We start from the raw sequence: 23,888 nt of genomic DNA, 5'->3' as shown, positions 1-23,888 counted from the left end.
CCCTCAGTTAAACTCAACCCTTCATGTCCCAAATGGAGCCTGAGGAAAATGAATCTTGCAAATAGTGACCACCCGTGAAGAGCTGAAGTGCCACACAGGAGCCCTGTGATAAAGGCAAGGACGCACCCTTTCTCCCTGGCAGTGTTCAGCTTGCACTAGCTGTAGGACTGGTCTCACCCTTCCTGCGACAATCTTTGCACGTACTGATAAAGCCTCTCCCAGACCTGCCTGCGGGGTGTGAGAGGCAACAGCCCCCTCGGTATCTAACTTCGAGCAGCAGCCCTGTCCTTAAATTAAAACTTCGTACCATCACTGTCAGCAAGGTCTGCAGCCTCCTGCTTCCCTAAATACACTTCGAGCAGCGACCTCTGCTGGCAAACAAACAGGGAACCCAGCAGTTCGCAGAGCTGGTGCCCCATCTACTTGGTCTTCAAAGCTTGCAGGGGTGCTACTCTCCCAGCCTGTCTCTTACTCTGGAACAGCCTACCTTTAAGCAAGACAAGCCCAGAACTGGAGCTTAGTGAGTGAGAGTGGAGAACGATCCTTACGCATAACATATAACAATCTTTGAACTTGCAGAAGGCTGTATAACCCTGCTCCCCATTCCTTCAAAATTCACCTCACAGCTGTCTCCGTACCTTTTCAGACAAAATGCAGTTAAATACAATAGCCAGCCCCAGCACCGGGGCCTTAATAGTGAGATTTACAGGTTCAGTTATTTAAGAAGCAAAAGGCAAAGCCAGCTCTTCTTCTTTGGGGAAGAGGACCTCGCTATTCACTCAGCACTTGTCTCCTTTGATGACTGCATGAGCACACACATATGCTGTGTAGCCCACATTTTTTTCTGAAATATGCCCTCGTTCTGGAACTCAGGCTTACACTGGGGGGAGGGGGGGGTGGAATCTACCCCATCACCATCCATTAGAAGAATCAGCTAGTGTATCCAGCAGGCCACCCAGGGAACTATTGCCCCTTGAATTTATGTTTTTGATTTCATGGTAGGCTTCAGATACACCATGTTCATCTAGCTCCTGTCTCACTAGTTCTACTGTAGTCTTGAGGTTTTTGCCAGGGCAGAAAGGTAAGGTCATCTTTAATTCATTTTTTGTCTTCTGAAATCAGAGTACAGTGTAGGTTTTGCTCTTTCTCTCACAACCGGTTTTCTCAGACACAAGCATGCTGCACAGTTTGTTTATACTACAGGTCTGTCCAAAACCAATGTGCCAGATGCAAATCTCTACCACAAGTCTGCGGCTGCAGCGATGGGAGGCAATATTCTGATGTGGGAATGTCCCCCTAGAACATAAGCGCTTGGCAAAGCACACTCCAGGTATGCCCATGGCACCCAAGCGCATTTGACCCACAGAGCAAATACAGTGGCACAGCGCTGATGACAAAGTATCAGACTACAGGGAGAGGAGCACGTGTGTGCCCAGCTCACAGCCTCTGAGATGATTCGACCCAGGCCATCTTTTTATTGTAACTTTATAGAAAGCTTGTGATGGGAGCAGTGGGAGCATAGCTACCATCAGCACATGAAGCCCTGCAGCCAGGAAAGGCCTGAACATGCAGAGCTCTGCAAGCTGCCACCATTCCTCCCCTASGTAAGGGAGATTTGCTGTCAAGACAGGGCTGCCCCAGCAAGCAGCATCTCCACAGCTGCAGGTGCTCCCAGGGGAACCCCCCATCAAAAGTGTCAGGCCCTCGCTGGGCAGAGCATCGGATCCGGCACATGGCCAACTGCGGTAGCTGCAGGAAAGGTTGGTGAGCACAGTCCACTGAATGCACAACTTGTCAGTGACCAAAAAGGTATCAGCAAATTCATCAGCAAGAGGCTGAGACTCCCATAGCTGCAGCTGGATGTACCTGCAGGGGTGCTTGCATCGACCTAGGAACCATGCGTGTTTCTCGGGAGGTGGGAAGACAGCTGCCTCATGAAAACTGTTGGGAAGTTAGAGGCCTTAAAGCCACCGAGCAAAGTACATACRGTACAGCTTCTGTTCAAAGACAGCAGACACAGAATTGAGATCACTTCATCTCAAGAGTGCATTCAAGCCCCAAGCAACAATTGTCATCGACAATTCTCCAAAGGGGCAGAGTGCTCATACTGAGGGAGCAAACCCTGCCCAGCTCCCTCAGACACAACAGTGTGCAATAGTTACAAGGACTGGGGCAGGCTATCATGTTTGTCTACCCATAGCCTGAATTTTCAGTTATGTCTCAGAAAATGAGGCAGGATAGGAGTTTGTTAATGTTTTTGAGACAGTGCTTAAGAGCTAAAAACCCTCTACTTCATTACTAAATTGTAAGGGGAAAACAGATTTGAGCACTCAACTGCCTACCTTTCTGTAGCTGCAGTGGAAATAATTTCAGATATTCTTGATTACAGTTAACTTGTCAGGAGAGACAGGTAGTTCACAAGGTTACCAGAATAGCAATCAAATACTATTTGTTTCACTTGTGCAATCCAGTAGGCAGTCCTGTAAGAAGGTGCAGCTTTGTTTAGAGAAGCTGATTAAACAGATTAGAAATATTATCAGGCTTGAGGGACCTTATTTAACTGACATTATATAGAAACCAATTGTAAAAACACTATGATTTTTTCCTCATTACTCAGAATGCAGAGATGAACTAGAGATACTCTTCTCATACCTCACAGAAGTTTCACAGAAATTATTTGCATGTTAAGGCAGAAGTATATAAGAGGATTTAAAATGCCAGTACACTACCTCTGTTTGCCACAGAGGAATATAATTATGCCAAAAGCCAAAACTACAATGTTACCCCTATTTCTATTTGAATCATGCAAGTCAGTTACTGCATCTTAAGAGGGCACCCAACATAAAATTTAAATTTTTGTTCCCTTATATTCATAAGCATGAGATATTGTAAAGGATGCACTTTTTGTTTTTAAGTAAAAGCTGGGGGGCAAGGAAGGGCTCTACAGCTTTTTAAGAATTGTAGCTTTTAAAGAAACCGCAAAGCGATCAGCTTTTAAAAGCCCTTCTGTCATATGCTGAGAATGCCATGAATCACATGCACATTAGCAGATGTGTGCAAATCCCCACTGCAACACAAGGGCAGACCTCAAGCACTTCGGTGTCAAAAAGAAGTCTGCATTTTAAGCCTCCTGCTGACAGTTGTAACACTGTTAATTACAACTTACAGCTTATAGTTGTGGGAGTATTGCACAAAATGCCACAGCAATAAAAAAACCATTCTGCACCTGTTTAAATGCATGAAAAAATTATTTAAAACTTTCAACCAAAGTATTTGGGTTAACAGTTACACCTGAGGTACTAGCTAAAGCACCATTTTAACTCCAGGTGCACACTGCAAATGTGATCATGAGCAAATTAAATTATTAAATAAGCCCAACAGGCAAGAGGTTTGGACATAATAGTCAAATCTGTGGTAAAAGTTAAGCCTGGGGAAACTTTAAAAGACTTTGGGTTTAACCTTTAACTATAATAAAAGGCTGTCCATTACTTTACAGTGTTTGCTGTATGTTACTTTAATCTAAAGGGAACAGTATAGCTCACTCTGGATATCAGAACTAAACACATGCAGTACCTGCATTTCAAGAAAATTAAGTGCCTCGGTTCTGAGGCAAGAAAGCAATATGCAGTTGTTCTCCCCCCSCCCCTTTTCCTAAAGCGTAAAGGGCCACTAAGGAATTATTACCCAACCAGTCTATCAGCTGACCAAGTCATCACACCAACATAACTGACATCATGGACATCTTCAGATCTTAGGTACTCCCATAAAACACAGGACTAACACACTGAAGAGAATGGGAGGAAAATGATCCAGGTTTGCTTTCCCCTCATCACACTAAATTCATTTCTAAAACTTTAACTTACTTTTATCTTGAGCAAGTTACATGCAAGGTACCACAGCTGCATCTCAGCATTTCATATTACATATGTCTTCTAGTGTAGCTATAACAATAACTAGAGCAATTTTAAAAGAGCTGGATCACATTTTCAAACAATTTGGACAGGTTTGCTTCCAAATGAAGAGTTTAAAAGTTTTAAAAAGGTCACATTTTTCTTCAAAATAATGTACATTATTGGTAGCTTCTGAAAAAGCTGGATATGTTACAAACCAGCATTCTTCCCATCTACCTTAACAGAAGGCTGTTGATCCAAACTTCGAGTTCGTTCACAAGATCACTACTCAGAAGAGATTTACTAAATACTATAATGCTTCCTGCATGTTTCAGTGTAGATCAGAACTTAGTTTCAAAGGTCACCTTAAAGATAAAACCCAAGCTGCTAGCTTTTCAAGAGCAGTTGTATAAAACATTGACAGTATTTGTGTCTTCACAATGCCTTTCTGCACACCCATTTTACTCTGAAGGAATATTTTCATCTTACAGAAGAGTAGCATGTTTTATTCCTGGGCACATCTGCTTCCTACTTTTAAAGTACATACTTCATCTGCACTAAAAGTGTTATCAACTAGATTTATGAAACACTTAGGCACACTAAGTATCTATGCAAATCTCTACTCAACCCTTTAACAGGAAAGGATAGGGAAAGAACACAGTGGAAAAAAAGCGAAGGTTCTAGTAGCAAAGTAACTCTAATCATCTCAAATGTCGATAGCAATCTTACATACAATAAGGACTAACATTTTCTTATTTGTAAGTAATATTAAAAAGGCAAAATGAATTTAAAATTTTTATTATACAAAAGACAAACTGATCCAAAACCAGAAGAGCTTCTGTACGATTCTATGAGTTTTGTTCTGTGACTTGTATTTCCACATGCTTTTCCAAAGAGCTAAGATAGAAAAGCTCATTAGTCCCATTTTCTTCTTACCAAGGGTGCTGAACACAAGCTGTAGCTGTATCAAAATCTAAGTTATTCTTTGTATTCCAAGAATTGCTGAAGTCTTTTCTTGTGTTCTGTAGACACTTGCACTGCACTAAAAACAAATGCAGGACATAAGATTTTACATTAAATGTAATACATACACCACAAAAATAAAGCCTCATGTCACAACCAAGCATACATAGAAACCAACAATTACACTAAAGCTGAAATTTAGAAAACCCAGCTGTATGAAAATTCTACGTTCCAACACTAAAAAAAAAAAAATTTTAATCCTCAAAACCATCAATTCTCAGCCTCTAGGATTGTTCAACACCTTTCACTACTAAAAGACACTTGTCCCTAGAAATGTAGTCTATTTCTTTACCATTTAACACATACACAAGCAATTGTTTACCTTGCAAGAGTGATTTTTTTTCAAGTTAAAAAAGACTCTCATAAAAAATAATCTACTATATATCTAGCACTCCAAACTGAAYGACATTTCATCCCCAAAGAGAGAGATGGATAGATGCTGAAGAAGTGTCTTTCAGTCCCATGTATTCAGAAGCCAAATGTGAAAGTCTGCCTGCTGTGACAGCAGCAGACAAAAAGCCATCACCAGACAACCAAGAAGCAGGGGTATTTGACTACCTGGACTCTTCCTAGGATTTTCTCTCTCCAGAACAGATAATTGTCTCTAGTTGATTTACCTTCTTTTCAACAGCTAACATTTAATAAATGACTGTTTTTTTTAAATGGACTGCTCTTAAGGAGTCCATGAAAAGTCACTAAGAAAACCTGCCCAGAAATCTGTAAAAATTAAACTTTTAAGGGGGACCATATTGCTACACAAAAATTTTGTAAGGTTCCACAAATCAAAAATACTAAAATGTCACCTTAGAATAATGTCCTGAAGGGATTTTTGARCAAACTTCCCTTTTCATAGGTCCTACAAGAATATTTAAAGCAAATTTAGCAAGAAAACAACAATGAAAAAGGCCTTACTTCAAGTGTTCTCCAAAGACAGTAGTTATCCGGTATAGTGCTGTTTTCAGAGATGCTCTAAGTGCAAATCGTAGTGTTTTGTAGGATGTGTCCACCAAACTTCCTGAAATCCTGGGAGGTTTGCTAGAAACATGAGGCAGTTTGAAATGTCTGTCTACAACCTAATTGAGAAAAACATAAATGAGCTTGTTTCATCTGTTCTTGTCAATTATTTCATAATAGAACGTGTTTGTGTCAAATAAAGCAAAAAGAAACCACAAGTTCAGAACTTCCACCAAGACATACACAAGTGTATTGGAGACAGAGCTTGACCTTACATTTTCTGGCCAGCAACATGAGCAGAAAACCAAGTTCTGTGAAATAAGATTCTATGTTAATGAGGCTTAAATGCTAACCAGAACACACACTGCAGCAGAAGAACAAATCTAACCTCTTAGAAATAAGGTTTTTGTTTTTTTCTCCTGGTGCCTGTTCTTGGAATAGATGACTTGCACTGAAGAATTTTAATAACCTCAAAATTCTTTCCAAGAATCTCCATTAAGGCAGCATAAAATGATTATATCAATAGGACATGAATAGCCTTGGAAACAATCTTTTTTAAAATACACATTTTCAAACATCAGTAATTTGAGTAATGCCGTAGTAGTAGAGAAACACCACACAGATCTTATCTGCTGTGATTTGCAGTGTCTCCAAGTGTCCCATGTTGCATGCACACAGCCAACTAAAGTCCTAACTAAGCAATTACAATACTATATTTTAAGCAATATCTCCTAAATAAGGTTTTTAATTGAGCACTTAGTACCAATGAAACATTCCATTAAGAACTTGCTTCCTCCTTCTAAGTAGGAAAAAAACTAACAAGGACTTTATTCAGCTGTTTCATACTGAAAATAGTGGTAACTAGCTGTTTTGTTTAGGTTAACTGCAGATCAGAAGCAATTTACAGTGGTGAGAACTTCAATCTTATGATTGGTCAGCAATGTCAAAATATAAAATCAACAGAATGCCTTCTCCTCCCTAAACTTGTTTTGCATTAAGAAAAAGTTAATGGTTTTTACCTCCTGAAGAGTCAGTAAAGTATTCAGAATAGTTGGCAGTGTAGTTTGGACAACTCCAAATTGGTCTTCAGTAAATGAGGCRGCTACCAAATGAGACAGACCTAAAGGGAAAAAAAAAAGTTTGCTATAATTACTGAATTCTTATCTTCTTCTACTTGTTTTCTTAACTTCTGAAGCATTAACAAAAATTGGACAGATCCTATTATTACTTGAAGATTTCACTAGTGTGGTGGAATTCTTCAGGATTTACTGCAGCCAGATGAGAGCCACCTCAGCTTTGGCTTGCTTCAGGACTAAATTAGTCCCTGGTTTGAAACGTGTACAGTAGTTCGAGGTTGATGGTAGGAGAAAGGAAATAATACACAAAAGTTAAAAAGTTCCCTCTTTCCACTCCTCTGATCAGCACTGTACCTGACATCAACCAAAAGACGGGACCTATTGTACAATTCTAGCCATACACAAAACATTTCCAGATCATTTAACTTTCTTTGTTCTCTTCAACAGGCAGAACTCTTTAGTAATTTGAGGGAAATCTGGACCTAGCTTTAAATGCTTTCTCATTTTACTTGTTTATCAGATTAAAACAACTTACAGTACAGCCCTCTAGCCTTAGTTAAAAGGCAAATGATAAATACAGTTTTGCAGAAGTTATGATTCCCACCTCTTAACTCTATACTTTCTCACCCTTCACCTTCACCAGTCTGACACAGCCTGTCATATCTGCCTGTAAAATATCTAACCTAGGAAGAAGAGAGACATTTGCAGGGTTCAAAACTTTGCATCAATACTGGTATACACTTGTGAACTTGAAACAAATAAACAAGAAATCCTGTAGTACAACCACATATTCTCATTGCTATTTTAATTGTCTCCAGACCATCTCCTTCTATTTGTTAGCTTACTAACCGAGTGCTTTGGGTTGCCTTTTTTTTTAAGCAAGGACTGTTATAATTATCTGTATGTTGATACCCATAATCTCTGACACTGTCACATCATATTATATCTGGATCTCATAATTTTGAAATTCCAAGCAACTTCTCTCATTCTCTCTCTCTCTCTCTCTCTCTCAACTGTCCATGATTAACAGGGAAAGATTCAGAGCCTTTACTCAGAAAAGCTGTTTTGTAAAAGAACATCATAAATTTGTTACTGAAAATACTAGAGAAGTGATACATGGGTTCACATGGGAGATAAGCAAAAGGAATCAAATTTAGGAATTTTCAGATCTAACACCCAAACCTCTACTGAACACAAACTAAAAGATTTTGCATGGGATCTCAAAGCTAACAAATAACTTTGATCTTTATTCATGTTGATACCTGAAATACAGCCACATCTTTGTGTCAAAGTAGMTTCAAGGATCTTTCCTCCATTGTATTTATAAAGCACAGGGCACCAAGTCTGGAATTGGATTCTTTTAGTTGTTGCAGTCCAAGAGGCAAAGGAGCAGAACACACGGGAATAGAAACTGCTTACCTTCTAATGCCCAGATGTGCATTTGGGCATCGGAGAAGACAGCTTGGATGGAGGCTTCTGGATGCTGAGAAGAAACCAAAGAACTCTGAATGCACTTAAGTTAAATATCACCAGAATTGCAGGTTTCAATCAAGGTATTACACATATGACAAGATCACATCTCTCCCCTCAGAAAAGACCAGTAAGGCTGATAGATCTCAAGGATACACAGAAGATTTTGACCTTTCAAGAAACAAAAATTCCTTTCAAACAGGAGCTGCCCCAAAGCTATAACTATGATTGGGACTTCAAAAAATAAAAAAAGTAGACTTAGGTAATTTCCCCATGCTTGTTTCATTATCTTGTTTTACTCAGTCTCCACTCCAGTCTACAACTGATCAGAAAGCACCACTGTACTTGTAAATACGAACCATTCTCACATGCACAGGAAAGATCTGCATGTAAAAACATGATCCTTACTTGCAGGAAACATTTAAATCTATGAAAAACAAAGATCTAAGGTAGAGGGGAAAGTTTCTGTAAAGCTTAACTAAGCTAGTGTCCTATTATAAGAGAAATGCTTAATTGTTTCTCTGTGTAAATACTAAGTTTAAGTGTTCAAGTTCACCTGAAAGGTAGTAGTAATATTAGTACCAATATTTCATAAAGAGAAATTCCCAACATCCTGGCTGCTACTTCTCCCATAGAGGAAAACTATAAAGAATTCCTTCAGTACCTTCACCTGACAAAAGTTAACTAACTGAACTCCAATTTTAACTAAAGGCCATTTCATCTAATAAACAGCATATGAGAATTGGATTTTTTAAGTTCTCAGTTATGTTTTCGTAGGACATGATGCTTTAATCAAAATACATTTTATAAACAGTTCTGTTTAAATAAGTATCACTCTTTTTAATGCAGGAATGGGATACTACTGCTGTGAAACTCACAGTAAGTATAAAGTTTTGGAGTCTGAAGAATGTTGTAAAACCTTAGAATAAGCCAGAGGTTTCAGAACTGTTACTACTATATATAAAAAAGGTACATAGTGCCACAGCAGAAGCCATATGCTCATGCATTCCTAGGCCATGCTGCGCAGTCACAAGACATAAGAGTATTACCTTGCTGAAGAAATACATTATCAGTACTCGTTTTGACAAGAAGTTTTTTATCTGAAAAGAAACAAAACAGAAGATTAAAAACGTTGCCTTTATTTAACTCAGCGTATGCATAGTTGGCCCTCCTCAACTCTAACATCTTCTCACAAGAAGCAGTATAAAGGGATTGGAGGGAGGTTGGGGAAAGGATTTTTTTTAAGTTATGCAAGCTAATTGGAGAAGGAAGTATTCATTCAACAGAATTAAAGTTCTTTCAAGAAGAAAGAACACCTAAGCTGCGCTGGCTGTAACCCGTCTGCGCTGCAACTTTTACTCTACCTGTTCTTGTTTGTTCTGAAGCCATGTGTAAATAAAGCTGGGCTGTACTGCCTCACTGCCYGCTCTCACAACAGAGAGCACTGGAAAGGATTCTTGGTGAGAACCATTCATTTGCAGATCTACAAGAGAAAAAGTTTCTTCAGAAAAACTGGTTACTGTCACTTTCATCCTAAAGATACAGATCTCTACTGACATGTCTACTACACTAATGACTACATGGCTAAAAGCAAGCACAGCGGAAAAATCTCTACCTGAATTTGATGTCCACAGCTTTGGTCCTCTTCTCATGATATGGGGACTTTGGACTGATCCATGCCAAGGAGAGTTTAAATCCAGAATTCCCACCTTGCAATTTAAAGCAGGTGAACTGAAAGGTGTACCAACATCAGACCCAGGTGACGTCTTTAAAGGCAACAGGGATGATTTAACCAGGGAAGGCATGGGGGCTCTGGGAATGACATTAGATCTCTGTAACTGGAAGGACATGTCTTCTGTCACAACGGCTCCTAATGACAAAGAACACAGTGCTTGAAGACAAACAAGCTGGCGCACATGAAATAGGAGACAAATCTGTTATTTGTTTGCTATTTCAGCAACTTCTGTATTGTCACAGCTTTTAATAAAAGATAATTTCCACTGTGGTCTTTAAAACACTCAACACTATTTTTGATGTGTACTTTTTAAAAACATCAAAAGATGAGAAGAATATCTGTGGATTATCTTTCTTTGCTAACTAGCACTACTATTGCTCTCATATATATTTATGTAAAGTGTCTTCTAGGATTAAGCACTAGAAAAAAGTTTAATTAAAGATAGTCCCTCCATAGGAATGGCCATTCTTCTACTCTGCTTGTGAGGGCTTCATGTCAGTCACAAAATCCAAGAGAACAGAGGGAACAGAGCGCAAGGAGCAATTYACCTCTAACATATCAACAGCCCCCCGTCCTGAGGCAGGAGTATACTTGTATCCTAGGCACTGGCTGCTAAGCGATTCAATTACGTGGCAGCCCTTGTGCCAGCACAGCTCTGCTGCTGGTCACGAGGCACAAGTCTGGCATGTGAAACACCTGAGCTGCTTGCAGGCTGCACATGGCTCAAGAGCCAGGCCGGCTTTCCTTATTCTACAGTGACACTGAGCAAATCACACAAACGTATTCAGAGTCCCCACAACAACGAAACAAAAACCAATTTCACCAGTTTAATCATAAGAGCAGTTATGCAAATTACAAAACATCCCCTGGCAAGATTTCAGTTCTCCCTGCATCAGGTTCTACCACTTACTAAAAATGTAATTACTAGACTTCCTAATTCATGCAAATGTGAAAAAATTTACTGTACTGAACAAAACATCATGCACAGTAAACAGACTGAAGTACACTCTTTCCAAGTTTTCTGTTTCAGTTATTTTGGTGTTATTACGACAAGAATATTTAAAATGAAATGTGGGTGGGGGGAGTAGCACTTTTTTTTTTTTTCTTTAACTACATTTAGTTAAAGGAAAACCTGCTACTCATTTCTCTGCACAACTTAACTGAGACTAATGCACCTATACAATCTAGCAGTATTTTCAGGCTTTACAAACTGCTGTGAACTTTTCCTCAGATACCTGGAGTTTGTGGAGATATTTTCAGTTCTCCTGCTGGCTGCTTTGCTCTCCCATTTGCTGCTGCAGCTTCCTGCTGTGCAATCAGCCTCTGGGTCAGATCACTCAGAAGACTTAAACACTCCTTTGATATTGCAGTCCAGTTGTGCGGGTGCCCGCCTAGCAGTATGCACACAAACAATATGAAATGCAGGAGGCATGTTAATCAAGATGTGCATCATTGTAGCGATTCTGACAGTGCCCATCTGCTTCCAGCATAAGCTTGAAAAGCTATAGTACCTTGCCATTTCTAAAAAGCCACAGTGCATTTCCACTGTAACAGTTTAGTTAAATACTCAGAGGGAGATGAAAACACGGACAAAGTCTATCTTCCAGTGAATGGGTAACTCTAAAAGACTTCAGTGAAACCCGCTAAACAAGCAGAAAACACATGCGGTTCAGCCCATCAGATTTGAAATCAACTAAACGACTAAAATGAACAAAAGTAATATCAACTGTGACAGTAAACAGCTTTGAAGTAGTACAAACACTGAAATGCCTGATGAAGTGCAACAAAAAGTTCCTGAAGGCTTCTAGGTGGTTTTAATTGACCTTCTCTGCCATATCTTTGTATATGGCAAGAGGCTTGTATACTAATTGAAATCATAGCCATTGTTTGCTTTCACATCTCTAGTAGTGACTTACTATTTATGCTTTATTTCATATCTCACTCGCATCTGAGCGTTAGGCTTTCATACACGTCTGCTAGATTATTCAGTCTGGACTATGAGACTTGTGATGTCAAGAGTACCTTGCTTGCAGTATCCCGAGACCTGTGTTTCCTCATGGCTGTCATGTAAATCAAACAACGGGCACCACTATTTGTTGAGTTTAATAGATGAAATAATACAAATACAGATAATTAAGCATCCTTTTGGAAAAGCCATCATGCAGTATTTTTACTTATAAGGCCTCCTGGCTTATGTAGCATGCCTCACATTCATTATTTCTAAAAGCACTTGATTAACACTTTTTAAAAAAGAAATCAACATGGAATAGTTTTATAATTACCTGGCTGACTAAGACTAAAAACTTCCTGTCGGCGAACAGGAGAGTACTGGGAAAGTAACATCAAGTCTTGCAAGGCTAAAAACTGCAAAGAAAGGAAAGTGTTTTAGTGCATTCAGAAATCCAGTGGGTTTCCATAAAAACGTGAGTTATCTTTACAAATGCAATCCTCAACAAAGAATGAGTTCACGCAGAAACCACAGCCCCATGTCAGAGAAAAGAAAGGAGGCGAGGGACTGCACACAGTTCTAGAATCGCTTTGGACAGGGCTGCTGAGTAAGAAAGAGCTTCACAGAGAACTTTACTGACATTTCATTTCTTCTGATGTAAAGAAGATCTAACATACTGTTTCTAGTCTTAACAGCTAACAACTCAGACAGAAAGAGCTCAAAAAATCTAAGGCAAGAACTCTTTCTGCGAGCCAGAGCTCAACTGCACGGTTTGTCATACAGTATCGAACCTGCTTTTTTCTTAAGCAGAATAACAGCTTTTCTTATTTGATTAAGGAGTGAATATGGCAATCCCAAAACAACTGGATTTCCCACACCTTGCAGCTATGAAAAAACTCAATTACTAATTAGATACTTCAGTAAATACTGAGATTATAAATTAGACTTCCCACATCTTTAACTGTGCTAGAGGAGGCCCCTAGTCTTCCCTGACCGTCCTTTGATAATGCAACAAGCCTTAGAAAAAGTATTCAAATGAATTGCAGCATACTGCATTTCTTATCAGAGACCTCTAAAATCATTAAATGTGGAACTTGCATGTGCAAGGGAATATTCTCACCTTTCTTTATACTTCTTGTATGGGTTCTCACATTTTTAATTATTATATCAATAAATCCTGTTAAAGATTACCATAGTTAAGACCAAAATTACTCTCCTTTATTCACAGATTTTAGGTAGCTTTTACAGTATTGTCTTTAAGGGGGGGGGGGGGGAAGACTCCCAATATAAATAAGAAAATCATTTTTAATTTCAAGAAAGAAGAGCACACGTGTAAGAACACAAATACGTGCAGTGCGGACAAAGCGTTAAGAATGTACAAAGATTTGACAAAATAACTGTTCATCTGATAGAGACCCAAAATTAAATGAGTTAAAAACTGAATCTCACTAACATTTTGTTTTAGCATTAGTACACTAACATTTTTTTTTTTTTGCAGACAAATAAATACATCTCACTTCTAACTAAATGAGTCTCTCTTCAGCTTAAGAGTAACATAGCACAGTAAGCACCAGCAGATGTCACTACCAAACAAGTTTTCATCCCTAAGAGTTACTCCCTTGTTGAGTGTTTTGAGGCAGCTTTTTAGAAGAAGAAAGGCCTTAATGAAAATAACTGCTACACAGAAGATCTGATTACAGGCTTTGGGAAACACTTTCTCAGCACACATCCAGCTGGAAACATGTTGGTGATTCCATTACCTTTATAATGAGGGGAGGGTTGCTGTTTAAAATTTTAGGTAGGCACTGGTCCGTCTCCTCAGCAAAAGTTGCCTGGACAGGAAAATGATGTGTCTAAATATAAACATCAGAAGCTGTGTTATACAGAGCAAAACATGAGRAAAATTGTGAAAGACCACACCCAAGCTGATATTTGTCAGATGAATGATGAACAACTACAAAAACACATACCCAGATGCTTCAACTTAATATAAACTAGCCTGTAATTCCTAACATGGAAAAAGACTTTAGCAGTTACTTCTGAAGTTGAGAAGTCCTAGCAAATCCTGCTACCATCCTTCACTGTATTTATCTTCAAATACCTTTCATGTTACCCATATGGTTAGTAGTTAGGGGCATCATATCATATGAAAAAGAAATCCACTTAACTACATATCTGTAGTTAGATGGGGGAAACTAGAGACACCACATTAGCAAGAAATAAGACTGAAATCTAAACTGTAATGTCCATCTTTAAGTGTACCTTGACCAACCTAGTGAGGAACTGAGGCTTCCATAATCAAATAAAAGATTTTAAAATTCTTCACTTGCACTGTTTCACTAAACTACAGAATTCTTATTTTTATCATCACAATATTCATATTCTGTCTTTTAAAAAAAATTCATTTTCCTATTCTCATGATTACAATGTTTAAAATGCAAACAACGGTGCTTAAATTGTATCAAACACTGCATCTCTTTAATACTATTTAATAATAATCTGTACCCAAACAGGTTCAATGTCAGTCTCATATTTATTGCAATCTTTCTTTGAAATGATTTCTTTCAGCTTTTTCCTCCTCCCTTTCCAACGGCTAAGTTGAAATTTATAGTAACAATTGCTTATAAAGGGTTAATAAAGTGATTTCATGTGGAACTGATTTAAATGTACGATTTCTCTAGTGACTTTTCAATTCACACTACAGAACTGTTTACCAACAGCTCTGGAAGTTGTTCAGCTCATCAAAAGAAAATTCACACGGATAAKCAAATCTTTTCTTTAACAGCCAAAAGGGCAACATCCATTTTATACCTTCACAACTGGATGCTTCTTTTGTCTTGCATAGCTTTATAAGCAATACAATAATTAGTGATGTTGAGACAGTGCTCAACAGCACTTCAACTATTATCCTTTGAAATTGGACATTCACACCTCAGAGCTCTTGTTCCAGCCTGTCTACAGATTTTCACACATTATTACATCAGTTACGCTTGAGTCATTACTAATCTTTTCTCTGTGCAATCATAGTAACTAGAGACCTTTAATTATAGTTAACACTCTAAAAAGCACCAAATATGACCTTTTATCCCATAAGGGTCCTTTGCATTTCAAAAATATATTAGTCCAGGCTTTGAATCCCACTCATTTTCCTATTAACCTGGAGTCTAATAAAAGTATAAAAAAAAAAATCAAGCTAGATGAACGACTTTGTGTTCTGTATTTTTGTAGTGGAATACCTGGATTAGCCAAAGATAAAGCCTTCTCTAATTCTTTTTCTGAAAGACTTCATTTTCTTAAGTCACGGTCTCAGCTTCATTCTAATGAAATTTATTATATATTTAAATGGCCTTTTTCAGCCATGTTAATTTGTAGCTTTACRGTTAAATGAAAAACCAAAAAGTATTAATTCTCAAGATTGCCTGAAGCCTATTTTAATACCATAGCCTGAATTCTATTAACATGTGTCTGCCTTGGAGGGCTGTTTACTTTGACAGCTTGTTTAAATTTGAGATTTCTAGAGCTTAGCTCACAGAATACTGACAGTGTTTTGGCTTCTTTCAAATCGTAAAATTTCACTGAGAGCTAAATGGATTCCAGATATCTTCCTATGCAACCTACAGCTGTTTGTCACAAGTCTTCAGCTAGTCTCAAGCTCAAATACAAAAAATCACTGCATGGAAACACAGGTAGAGGCCAAGCTAATAAGCTCTGCCAGACACATATGGGCCCTGTACTGGTTCAGCTGTCTCCTATACCAAAAGGACATAGGAAAGTTGGCGCTGACTCCAGGCAGCACAAAGCTCTCTGTTAGGGTGGCCCCAGGAGCACCTGCATGGACTCAGCATCAATCATAAGACCAGGAAAAGGGGGACATAGAAACAGAAGTAGAGGAGTAGGAAGAAGAGGTGGAAATAAAGCACTGCTGCAAATGTTACTTTTGTGAGCAGCACAAGCTTGTCTTGCTGTACGGAGGGGGGAAGTCAGTTAACCCCAGGACTCTCTTGACTGCTCAGATATCAGATACCTGTGGTGTGGGCTTGAAAAATTAGGGAATTCATAATTAAGTTATTTCCCAGTACAACTACTCTTGAAAAGAAAGTATTTTCTATGCAACACTGCCGTTAGGCCTTTAGTATTGTCATTAAGTACTAACCTCTGTAGCATAGATTTTGAAGAGTAACCATGCAATGTACCARGTAATCAGAAGAAACACTCCACATAACCAGGTATGGTAGAGCAAGGAGAGATCCAATAAGCCAGTCAGAGTGTCAAGAGGATGCAATTTACTGCAAATAAAACAAGATGACGTAAGTATTTTTATTATGGAGGATGCCCATAATAAGCTGTTAGAGTAGCATCAATTTCAAGAACAGAGTTGTATTATTCTTTTTTTTTTTCTTTGCAAAAACTTTCTCAGAGACATTACAAAATCCCATTTATTCCTTTTAATTTTTCATTAACTATGAACCTGAAATACGTAAGCAATGAAATTAAAGAAAAGGAAATACAAAATAAGTAACTATGACAACAGTTCAGTCAATTAAGGTATTAAGAACTCCGGCTTCCCTCTTGTAAAACAAATGGTAGCCATACAAAAATGAAGATATGCTAAAAAAAACAGAAAAGCAGATAAACACACGAGATCTGGACAGTTAAGCCTTTCTACTATTTTAGATAGTTACAGACATGAAGAAGACCAGTGAGGATTTCTTAATGACTATCTATAAGATGGATCCAAAAGGAACCAACACATTCTGGTAGGAGCCATTTCGGAAGTACMTAACGGTCCCTGTGCACTGTACTGSGAGGCAAGGAACTAGATCCTACTACACACCAAGAACCAGTCGCTAAGTCAGACTTCTTTAGCAAAGGGAGATGTTGGCAACATTCTGCAAGTTTTCGCATAGTATATTACCTACCTGTCTATATGAAGATCCATTGTGGTACTTATCCATACCCTTGGGATATAACCTAGAGGCCAAAAATAAACACTGTAAAACAAATATGACACTGCCAAACATGCACACCTTAGGCCAGAAACAAGTCAAAAGTGGAATAAATGTAGAGAGATGAGAACTGGCCTTTTAACATGCATGTACTTGAGAACAAATCATCTTTTTGGTTTTCTTTAGACTGAAACAACAGAATGAAAAAAGGCTTCAGGCCAACAACTATTCAGCAAAAGATGTAGATCCTATCCCAAATTTTATTTCCAGCTTCTCAGAATGTCTCATTGGAGTTATTTGTATTTCTTCACTAACAAAAGAAGGTTAATAGTAATTTAATAATCATTTTCAGCACAGCTCAAGCACCAGCAGAGTATTTTTAAAGATTTAATGGAAAGCAATATGGAACACACTATTTTTAACTTGTCCCCTAATGTAAATAAAATGGAAATCATTTTAGCATATTTTGACATCATTTAAGTATATAACTACAACCATAACTTTAAAAAAACTGATTTTTAGAAAGTCCAGTCCTGAAGAGCAAACTTCGGTTTCACTTGGGAGGGAGCTGTTACCTTTTTCTCCCCAATTTTCTCCAAATAATACAAAGTGCACATGAGAATAAAGGCAAAGTACTCAGTTTTACATTAAAAAAATAGTGAAAATATAATATATACATATATATATTTACTATATATATTAAAAAAAAAAACAACCACACACACTGCCAGTATTTCAGGTTCAGCTCTGTAACTCCAAAACCTGGCAATGGAAGGAGCAGTCCAAGGCATGGAGATGTTTGTTCACATTATAATGGAATTACTATAATATCGGGAATATTTAAAGAAAAATCAAGAAATATAAGTTACAGACTAAAATAAAACTTTTGAATTGCACTACTCTTTCACATTTGCAGTCTTTTTGCCACAAATCAGGACTGACATTTAAACAGTGGCCTGAAACATCAGGACTTAAAAGGTACACTTGTTAAACACCAGCCAGTAAGGTTTCATAGCTCCTCTTATGGGCAAGTTACTTCACAACTGCCTGCAACAAGTTTCCTCCAAAAGAAGGTCACTGGAGACTCAATAATCCCGAGAAGGACAAATGTTTTAGTAAGGTGTCCAAGCACAGACTTTAGATTACAGTTAGGAAACTAGTGTTCCCCACTGTCCTCACCTTATAATATTATAAAAAGGTGACAGTGTTATCAGCTAGATGAGGAATTCTTATAGAAGATATTAATCTCTTTGCAGAAGAGACATTTCTCACATGCTACACAAGCTTCTGTGAGGCTGTAAGAACTGCCATCATACAAGTACTGCTAAGGTCCAAGCTCTGTGCTTTTTCCTCACTATTTGAGAGAGGTGTTAGCTCTGTCTACTTTTTAACAAGCCTATATGTCTTGAGCAAGTTATTTGGAAGATTGAAAAATAGTATAATATGCCTGACTGATTAAAGAAAGTTTTCAGAATACAGAAATAGTAATAATAATAATTTGAGGAATCCTTACCAAAAAAGTAATACGCAATACAGAAGTTTCTAACCAAATACAGGGATTCCGCGCAACTGTGTTTAACAAGAAGAGGCAAAGATCGTCTGAAACGTAAGTACTTGTATTGCTAAAAACAAACAAACAAAAAACTATTTTAACATTCTGCATTCAGAAAATATCATTTTAAATGATAAAAAATAAGGTAGTTGAAATGCAGTATACCTGAAATTTAGATGAATTTAAAAGATTAATTTAAGGCAATTCCAGGTGTTACAACTACTACTTTTTCCTCCCAGTCTATTTCTGTCATTTTATAATCATTTCTAGTTTTCATCCTTCTTCCTCCTTGTATCAGCATGGACAGTGGGAAAACTGACTTTATAAACTGGGAAACAAACTATAAAAATGCTATCTGATGCAAAATAAACAGAAAACCAATGAGGGCACATTTCATCCACTAGATTTCATATAGACTCAGGTGTTTGATTAAAACATATGGAAAATTCAGACAAGTGTGAGTTGACACTAATCCTTCTAACAGCAAAAGTAGTGCACTGCTGAATCATTTCTCCATAAAAAACAAATAACATATCTTTCCATAGACCAAAGAAACCTGTCTGAAAGTATATGCAAATGAAACCAAATTTTACTTGGCTAGGTTGAATTTAAAAAAAAGTTTTCCAATAGCATTTTAAAAAAAAAACTATAACTATGCCTTGATGCTTAGTTTGCTTGCTTGATGATAAACAGAATGGTCATAAACTGTATTAGTGCAAAACTTTTAATTCRGACGACCTTGTTTAAAGACATTTTGCCAAACCAGTTGGACTTTGTAAATCTGGGAGTCATGCAAAGTTAATGGCTGCTGCAAGGCTATAGCAACAGCACAAATATTTAAGATGCTGGTTCACAAGCCACCCCTCAGCATTTCTCATCGGTACAAACTCTAGCAGAACTGCTAGAGCCCTCTCCGAAAGACTTAGTGGAATTTCAGTTTCTACAGCACTACACACGAACAAGTGCTGGACGTTGAGCTTTAAGCAAGATTTATTAAGTTATTTAAACTTTAAATGGTTTGGTACTCAGTTACAATTGATAATATGCTTTTGTTACTCTCAGGGATTTTCAGCTTTTAGGTGACCCTTGCTGTCAGTTCCTGAAGTTAACATTCAGTACCTGCATGTTGTCTTTTCCTCTCTCTCTCGTAGTTCACTTTCTGCAGTGGTCCTCCTCAGCCAGCATTTAACAGAGGAACGTAAGTTTTATAATCATGCCATCCTCAGTTTCTGTGCTTATTTGAAAGGGCATGATAGGAAGGAGGAGGATGAAAACTACTGGCATCCGAAGCTATGTGCATGCCTCATCGATTAGCGAAAGCGTGTCAACAGAGAGCTGTTATTGCCATATTCAAAAGCATAAACAATCAAGGTTTTTTTGATCACTGTTTTGCTTAGACATTTCATTCTGTGAAGGTTTTTTAATTTCTTACCTGGATGATTGGAAATGGCAAGTAACTCATATTGTTAACAAGATACAAGAGACTATAACTGTATCCCATGAAAGCTCCAGACAGCAGGAAAAAGAGATGGTATTCATTTAGACACATCTGAGGAACAGCATCATCTAGGCTAAAATAAAGAACTTGGTATTAATTCTGAGTCAAAAAAGAGAAAAACACAGTTATTCTAGCCTTAGGTAATCAGAAGTTTGTTTTTACTGTCCTGATCAGGATATATGATATTTCAGGTTTTTTTCCCCAAAGTGTGAATCCCTCCACCTATTTTTGTAATTCATGCATGAGGATGCCTCTGGTATTTTTTAAATATGTCATGTTGACCAAAAGACCAAGACCTAGTTCAAGAAACAACTAATCTTTCATCATTCAACTTCCGTCAACAATCATGACAATTTAGGTTTTTTGAGTTTCTGGCCCAGTTATTTCTTTAACGCACTGTAACATCTATATAAATTCAGGTATTTCCTATCCTTTAGCAAAGGATATCAACACATAATTGCTCATTTTTCTTAGTACTCAAATCTTATTCTTTTGTTCAAAAGAGGACATAAGCAAAAACATTTTACAATAAGAGATCTTTGTATAATTCATTTTTAATGCTTGCAAGTAATTACCTTTCTGAAGATGTGCAGGGCACAGCAAGAAACTGGAACTTCCCTTTTGTCATAACTGCGGCACACCAGGCAACCAACATTCCCATTACAGCATGAACGACTGAATGGATAACTTGCTGAGGGTGAATAATTTTTCCTATCAGTGCTAATCGAGAGCATGGTATCGATGGCACAACTGCAAAGAAAAGCTCAAAGTGAATTTTCATTTGCTATGCCTAAAATACTTCATTTTAAAGAGATGCCATTGGTACCAAAGAAGCTTTTACAGTTAGAATCAGTCACTAGATGATAAAGAAACCAATAAAACAACTCAGCTAAAGAGTCTCTCAGCCATGAGACACTCCTGAGGAATCTGGAATGTTCTGTCCTTTGAAAATCACTATCTTCTGACACAAACAAATCCGCTATAGTCATGGTCCCCCCTTTGTCACCAAAGCAATGAGTAAATACAAAGTGCTCACCTTTACTTAAAAATAAGCTTTGATAAATTTCTTTTTAAATTAATATAGACAATGCACAACGTTAAGAACGTCAAATGCAAATCTTTTTAAATGGTCACCCTGTTTAGTTCAGGTATCATTCAGCAATTTATATAACCCACCTGCATAAAATTCAAAGTTGAAGATGCTTATTACTAGTATCACCACAGACATAAGAAGGATACAGAAGATGACATAGGAAGTATATAAATCATTGAAAGAATCTAAAATAAGAAAAAAATAATATCAGAAGATTATAAGAACACAACACAGATACATTAAATAAGAGAGAACAACATTTAAGCAGTTAGCAATAATCCACTAGGTGCATAATGGTGAGTCATGTTCAATGGACTCCTAACTAGTTTCATACCAGATCAGCCCAGCTGCACAATACTTCTGGTTGAAAGCCTATTTCTGTCATTTAATAAAAACTGCAGCCATACACTCACACTGAAAAGAAGGATTTTATTATTATTATTATTATTATTATTTTATTTTTATTTTTTTACACAAAGTAAATTGTTTTTGCTGATTGTCTTTCAGGGTTTCATACTTTCAATGGGAAAAAGAAATCAAGTCTCTCCGCCTTGAGCAGCTAAATGATCACAGCTATCAAGCTTCCATGAAAACACTTCTCCATTTTCTGTGCTGTGTGTGCATGCACTGGGGGGAAGTTTGGGCTACTTCAGCAACTTCATTCGCAATCCAATGCACCAAAGCTAGAGGAGTCTTAGGCTCTTTATGCAAACAGCAGGTGCCCAGGGTGGAAAGGGGAAGTGGGTCCCAGCACTTATAATAGAGAACTAAGTCATATAGCCTGATCTTTCTCTGAAGGATATACTTACGTCAGCTTGCAATAGTTATTTCTACCTAGGGGAAATTAAGGCCTCTATGGTTATAAGCAACACAGAAACTTATGCTTTAAGAACTGGTTAGAAATGCACAAAGCAAAACTGAAATATCACATCATAATCAGTTTAATCCCTTTCTCCGAGTACAAATCAACAGAGAAGGGTGAGAAATGCAAATATAAACATAGTGCTGTAAATCTACAAAAAGGCCAAAAGGAATCTGGTCAACTACTGCAGCTAAAACCACTTTATTTTACAAATTGATTCAAAATACTAGCCTCAGGTCACTTCACATTTAAACATCCTTTCTGTAACAAAGCATTTAAAAAACAATCTCTGCCATGAGCAAAAGAAGTTAAAGAAATCTAAGAGGTGAATGAAAGTGTGTATTCACGTACACCTGTGCAGTGCTTGCATATACACACTTTTCTCTCTTCAGAGAGCCACTGAGCTGTTAGCGAAGATACGCCTCCAACTTGAAGAATTAAACACTCTCAGTTTTAATGCGGATATGCAGAAGTCAGTTAGCACGCTTAGTTTAGACACACGTGGCACGCAAACAGCACACGTCAAATCCCCAGGTTATAAGCGAGCAGCCTCTAGGCAGTCCCCCATGCTCCTGCAACAGAATAGCTTCAAAGCAACGCGCAAGGGGAGAGCGAGGAGACCAGCCCTTCGTGGGAAAGGCACACGCAGCAGATGTAAGAACCCGAGCGAGCCTTCGCAGCAGGCTGCCCCCCCCCGCCCCCGCGAGGACCCGGCCTTCCTGCGGCGTGCGAGCAGCGCTTCGCTCTTCCCGCGACCGTCCGCAACCCCGCGCAGCCGCGAGCACCTACTGGAGACCCAGCGCAGCGGGTGGAAGGGGTCGATGCCGCTGAGGACGACGAAGGCCGCGGTGCAGAGGGGCAGCAGCAGCACGGACCAGGCGACGGCGGCGGCCGCCCTCCATCCCAGCACCTGGGGGAAGCAGAGCGTGAGGGGACGCACGGAGCCCGCGGCCCTGAGGCGGGGCGGGGGGGGGGGGGCCCGGGGGCCGCGCCTTCGCTCCCCTCAAGCCCAGGCGGCCCAACGGCCTCCGGGGCGAGGCGGCGGCGGCTCCGCGCTCACCTGGCGGAGCAGCGCCTGCTGCTGGCCCGGCCCCGCGCTCATGGCTCCGGCCCGCGCCGCCGTTCAAAGTCTCCGCCGCGCAACGGCCGCCCCTCGCCGGCCGCACGCCACTTCCGCTGCCCGCCGGCGGACCTGCCCGCTGGCAGCCAATGGGAGCCGCTTTCCCCGCCCCCTCCCCGAGCGGAAGTGACGGCGCGCGCGGGGCACGGCGAGGACTACAAGTCCCGGCGTGCCCCGCGGCGCGCTCCATGTGCTGAGAGGGGCCGGGCCGTGAGGGAGCGGCACACGCGCCCGACGGTTGGCGCAGCGCTGGCGGGCGGTGGCGGCCCTGCGGCCCACGAGGCGGCCCGCGCCGACAGCGGGGCTCGCTTCCCGTCCCGCACCTCCCCAGAGCACAGCGCCCACGAGCCCGGCCCGCCCGCGGGAGAACATGGCGCCGCGGGGCTGAGGGAGCGGCCGTTAGCGACCGTTGCTTCCAGCGGGCACCCCCGCTCCTGGGCTTCCCCTCAGGTGCGGGACTGCCAGGCTGCTAAATGCTGCCCTGAGGCACAAAGGGGAACATTAAATTTAACTAGCCAAACCCCCAAGGGAGGGAGAGATTGTTTCAGGAGAGGGAAAAGAAAAGTGGCAGCAGGGCTGGGGTAAAGCACGGGAGACCATAAACAGCTTTATACGTGTTGTTTGCTGCCCAAAACACCTGGTGGCTGCAGTTCAGAAGTACTACAGCAAAATTATTTCTGTCCCACTTTTGCATGTCTTATCAAACCAGGTCTTCACCTCT

The 23,888-nt window shown here is 39.5% G+C and overlaps 1 protein-coding gene across 8 annotated transcripts in view; it reads right to left on the bottom strand.

The window, feature by feature from the left end:
- The window catches only part of NDC1 (NDC1 transmembrane nucleoporin), a 28,949-nt gene extending 5,742 nt beyond the window's left edge, over nucleotides 1-23,207 (bottom strand). For 4 of the 8 annotated variants that reach the window (XR_003256859.1, XR_003256858.1, XR_003256861.1 and 1 more), the window contains exons 1-19: nucleotides 23,108-23,207; nucleotides 22,837-22,957; nucleotides 21,269-21,370; nucleotides 20,668-20,842; nucleotides 20,027-20,165; nucleotides 18,556-18,664; nucleotides 17,016-17,067; nucleotides 16,250-16,382; nucleotides 13,857-13,949; nucleotides 12,431-12,512; nucleotides 11,384-11,539; nucleotides 10,029-10,283; nucleotides 9,778-9,896; nucleotides 9,463-9,513; nucleotides 8,363-8,426; nucleotides 6,887-6,987; nucleotides 5,826-5,986; nucleotides 4,827-4,932; nucleotides 2,343-2,480 (exon numbers count right to left, since the gene is read on the bottom strand). Coding sequence is in view for 1 of the 8 variants with exons in the window: in XM_026086860.1 (XP_025942645.1) it covers nucleotides 4,869-4,932; nucleotides 5,826-5,986; nucleotides 6,887-6,987; nucleotides 8,363-8,426; nucleotides 9,463-9,513; nucleotides 9,778-9,896; nucleotides 10,029-10,283; nucleotides 11,384-11,539; nucleotides 12,431-12,512; nucleotides 13,857-13,949; nucleotides 16,250-16,382; nucleotides 17,016-17,067; nucleotides 18,556-18,664; nucleotides 20,027-20,165; nucleotides 20,668-20,842; nucleotides 21,269-21,370; nucleotides 22,837-22,957; nucleotides 23,108-23,149 (2,019 nt within the window). In the remaining 7 variants the exon portion in view is untranslated. Of the gene's footprint in view, nucleotides 1-2,342; nucleotides 2,481-4,672; nucleotides 4,933-5,825; nucleotides 5,987-6,886; nucleotides 6,988-8,205; nucleotides 8,288-8,362; nucleotides 8,427-9,462; nucleotides 9,514-9,777; nucleotides 9,897-10,028; nucleotides 10,284-11,383; nucleotides 11,540-12,430; nucleotides 12,513-13,856; nucleotides 13,950-16,249; nucleotides 16,383-17,015; nucleotides 17,068-18,555; nucleotides 18,665-20,026; nucleotides 20,166-20,667; nucleotides 20,843-21,268; nucleotides 21,371-22,836; nucleotides 22,958-23,107 lie in introns of those variants that run through there. The other 4 variants (XR_003256863.1, XR_003256862.1, XM_026086860.1 and 1 more) reach the window with 3 other exon arrangements.
- Between the last annotated feature and the right edge of the window lie 681 nt (nucleotides 23,208-23,888).

This window comes from Apteryx rowi, unplaced genomic scaffold, assembly GCF_003343035.1.
Source record: "Apteryx rowi isolate R43461 unplaced genomic scaffold, aptRow1 scaffold_7, whole genome shotgun sequence".
In the NCBI taxonomy this organism is placed as follows: Eukaryota; Metazoa; Chordata; class Aves; order Apterygiformes; family Apterygidae; genus Apteryx; species Apteryx rowi.
This window is presented reverse-complemented; position numbering and strand designations above follow the sequence as displayed.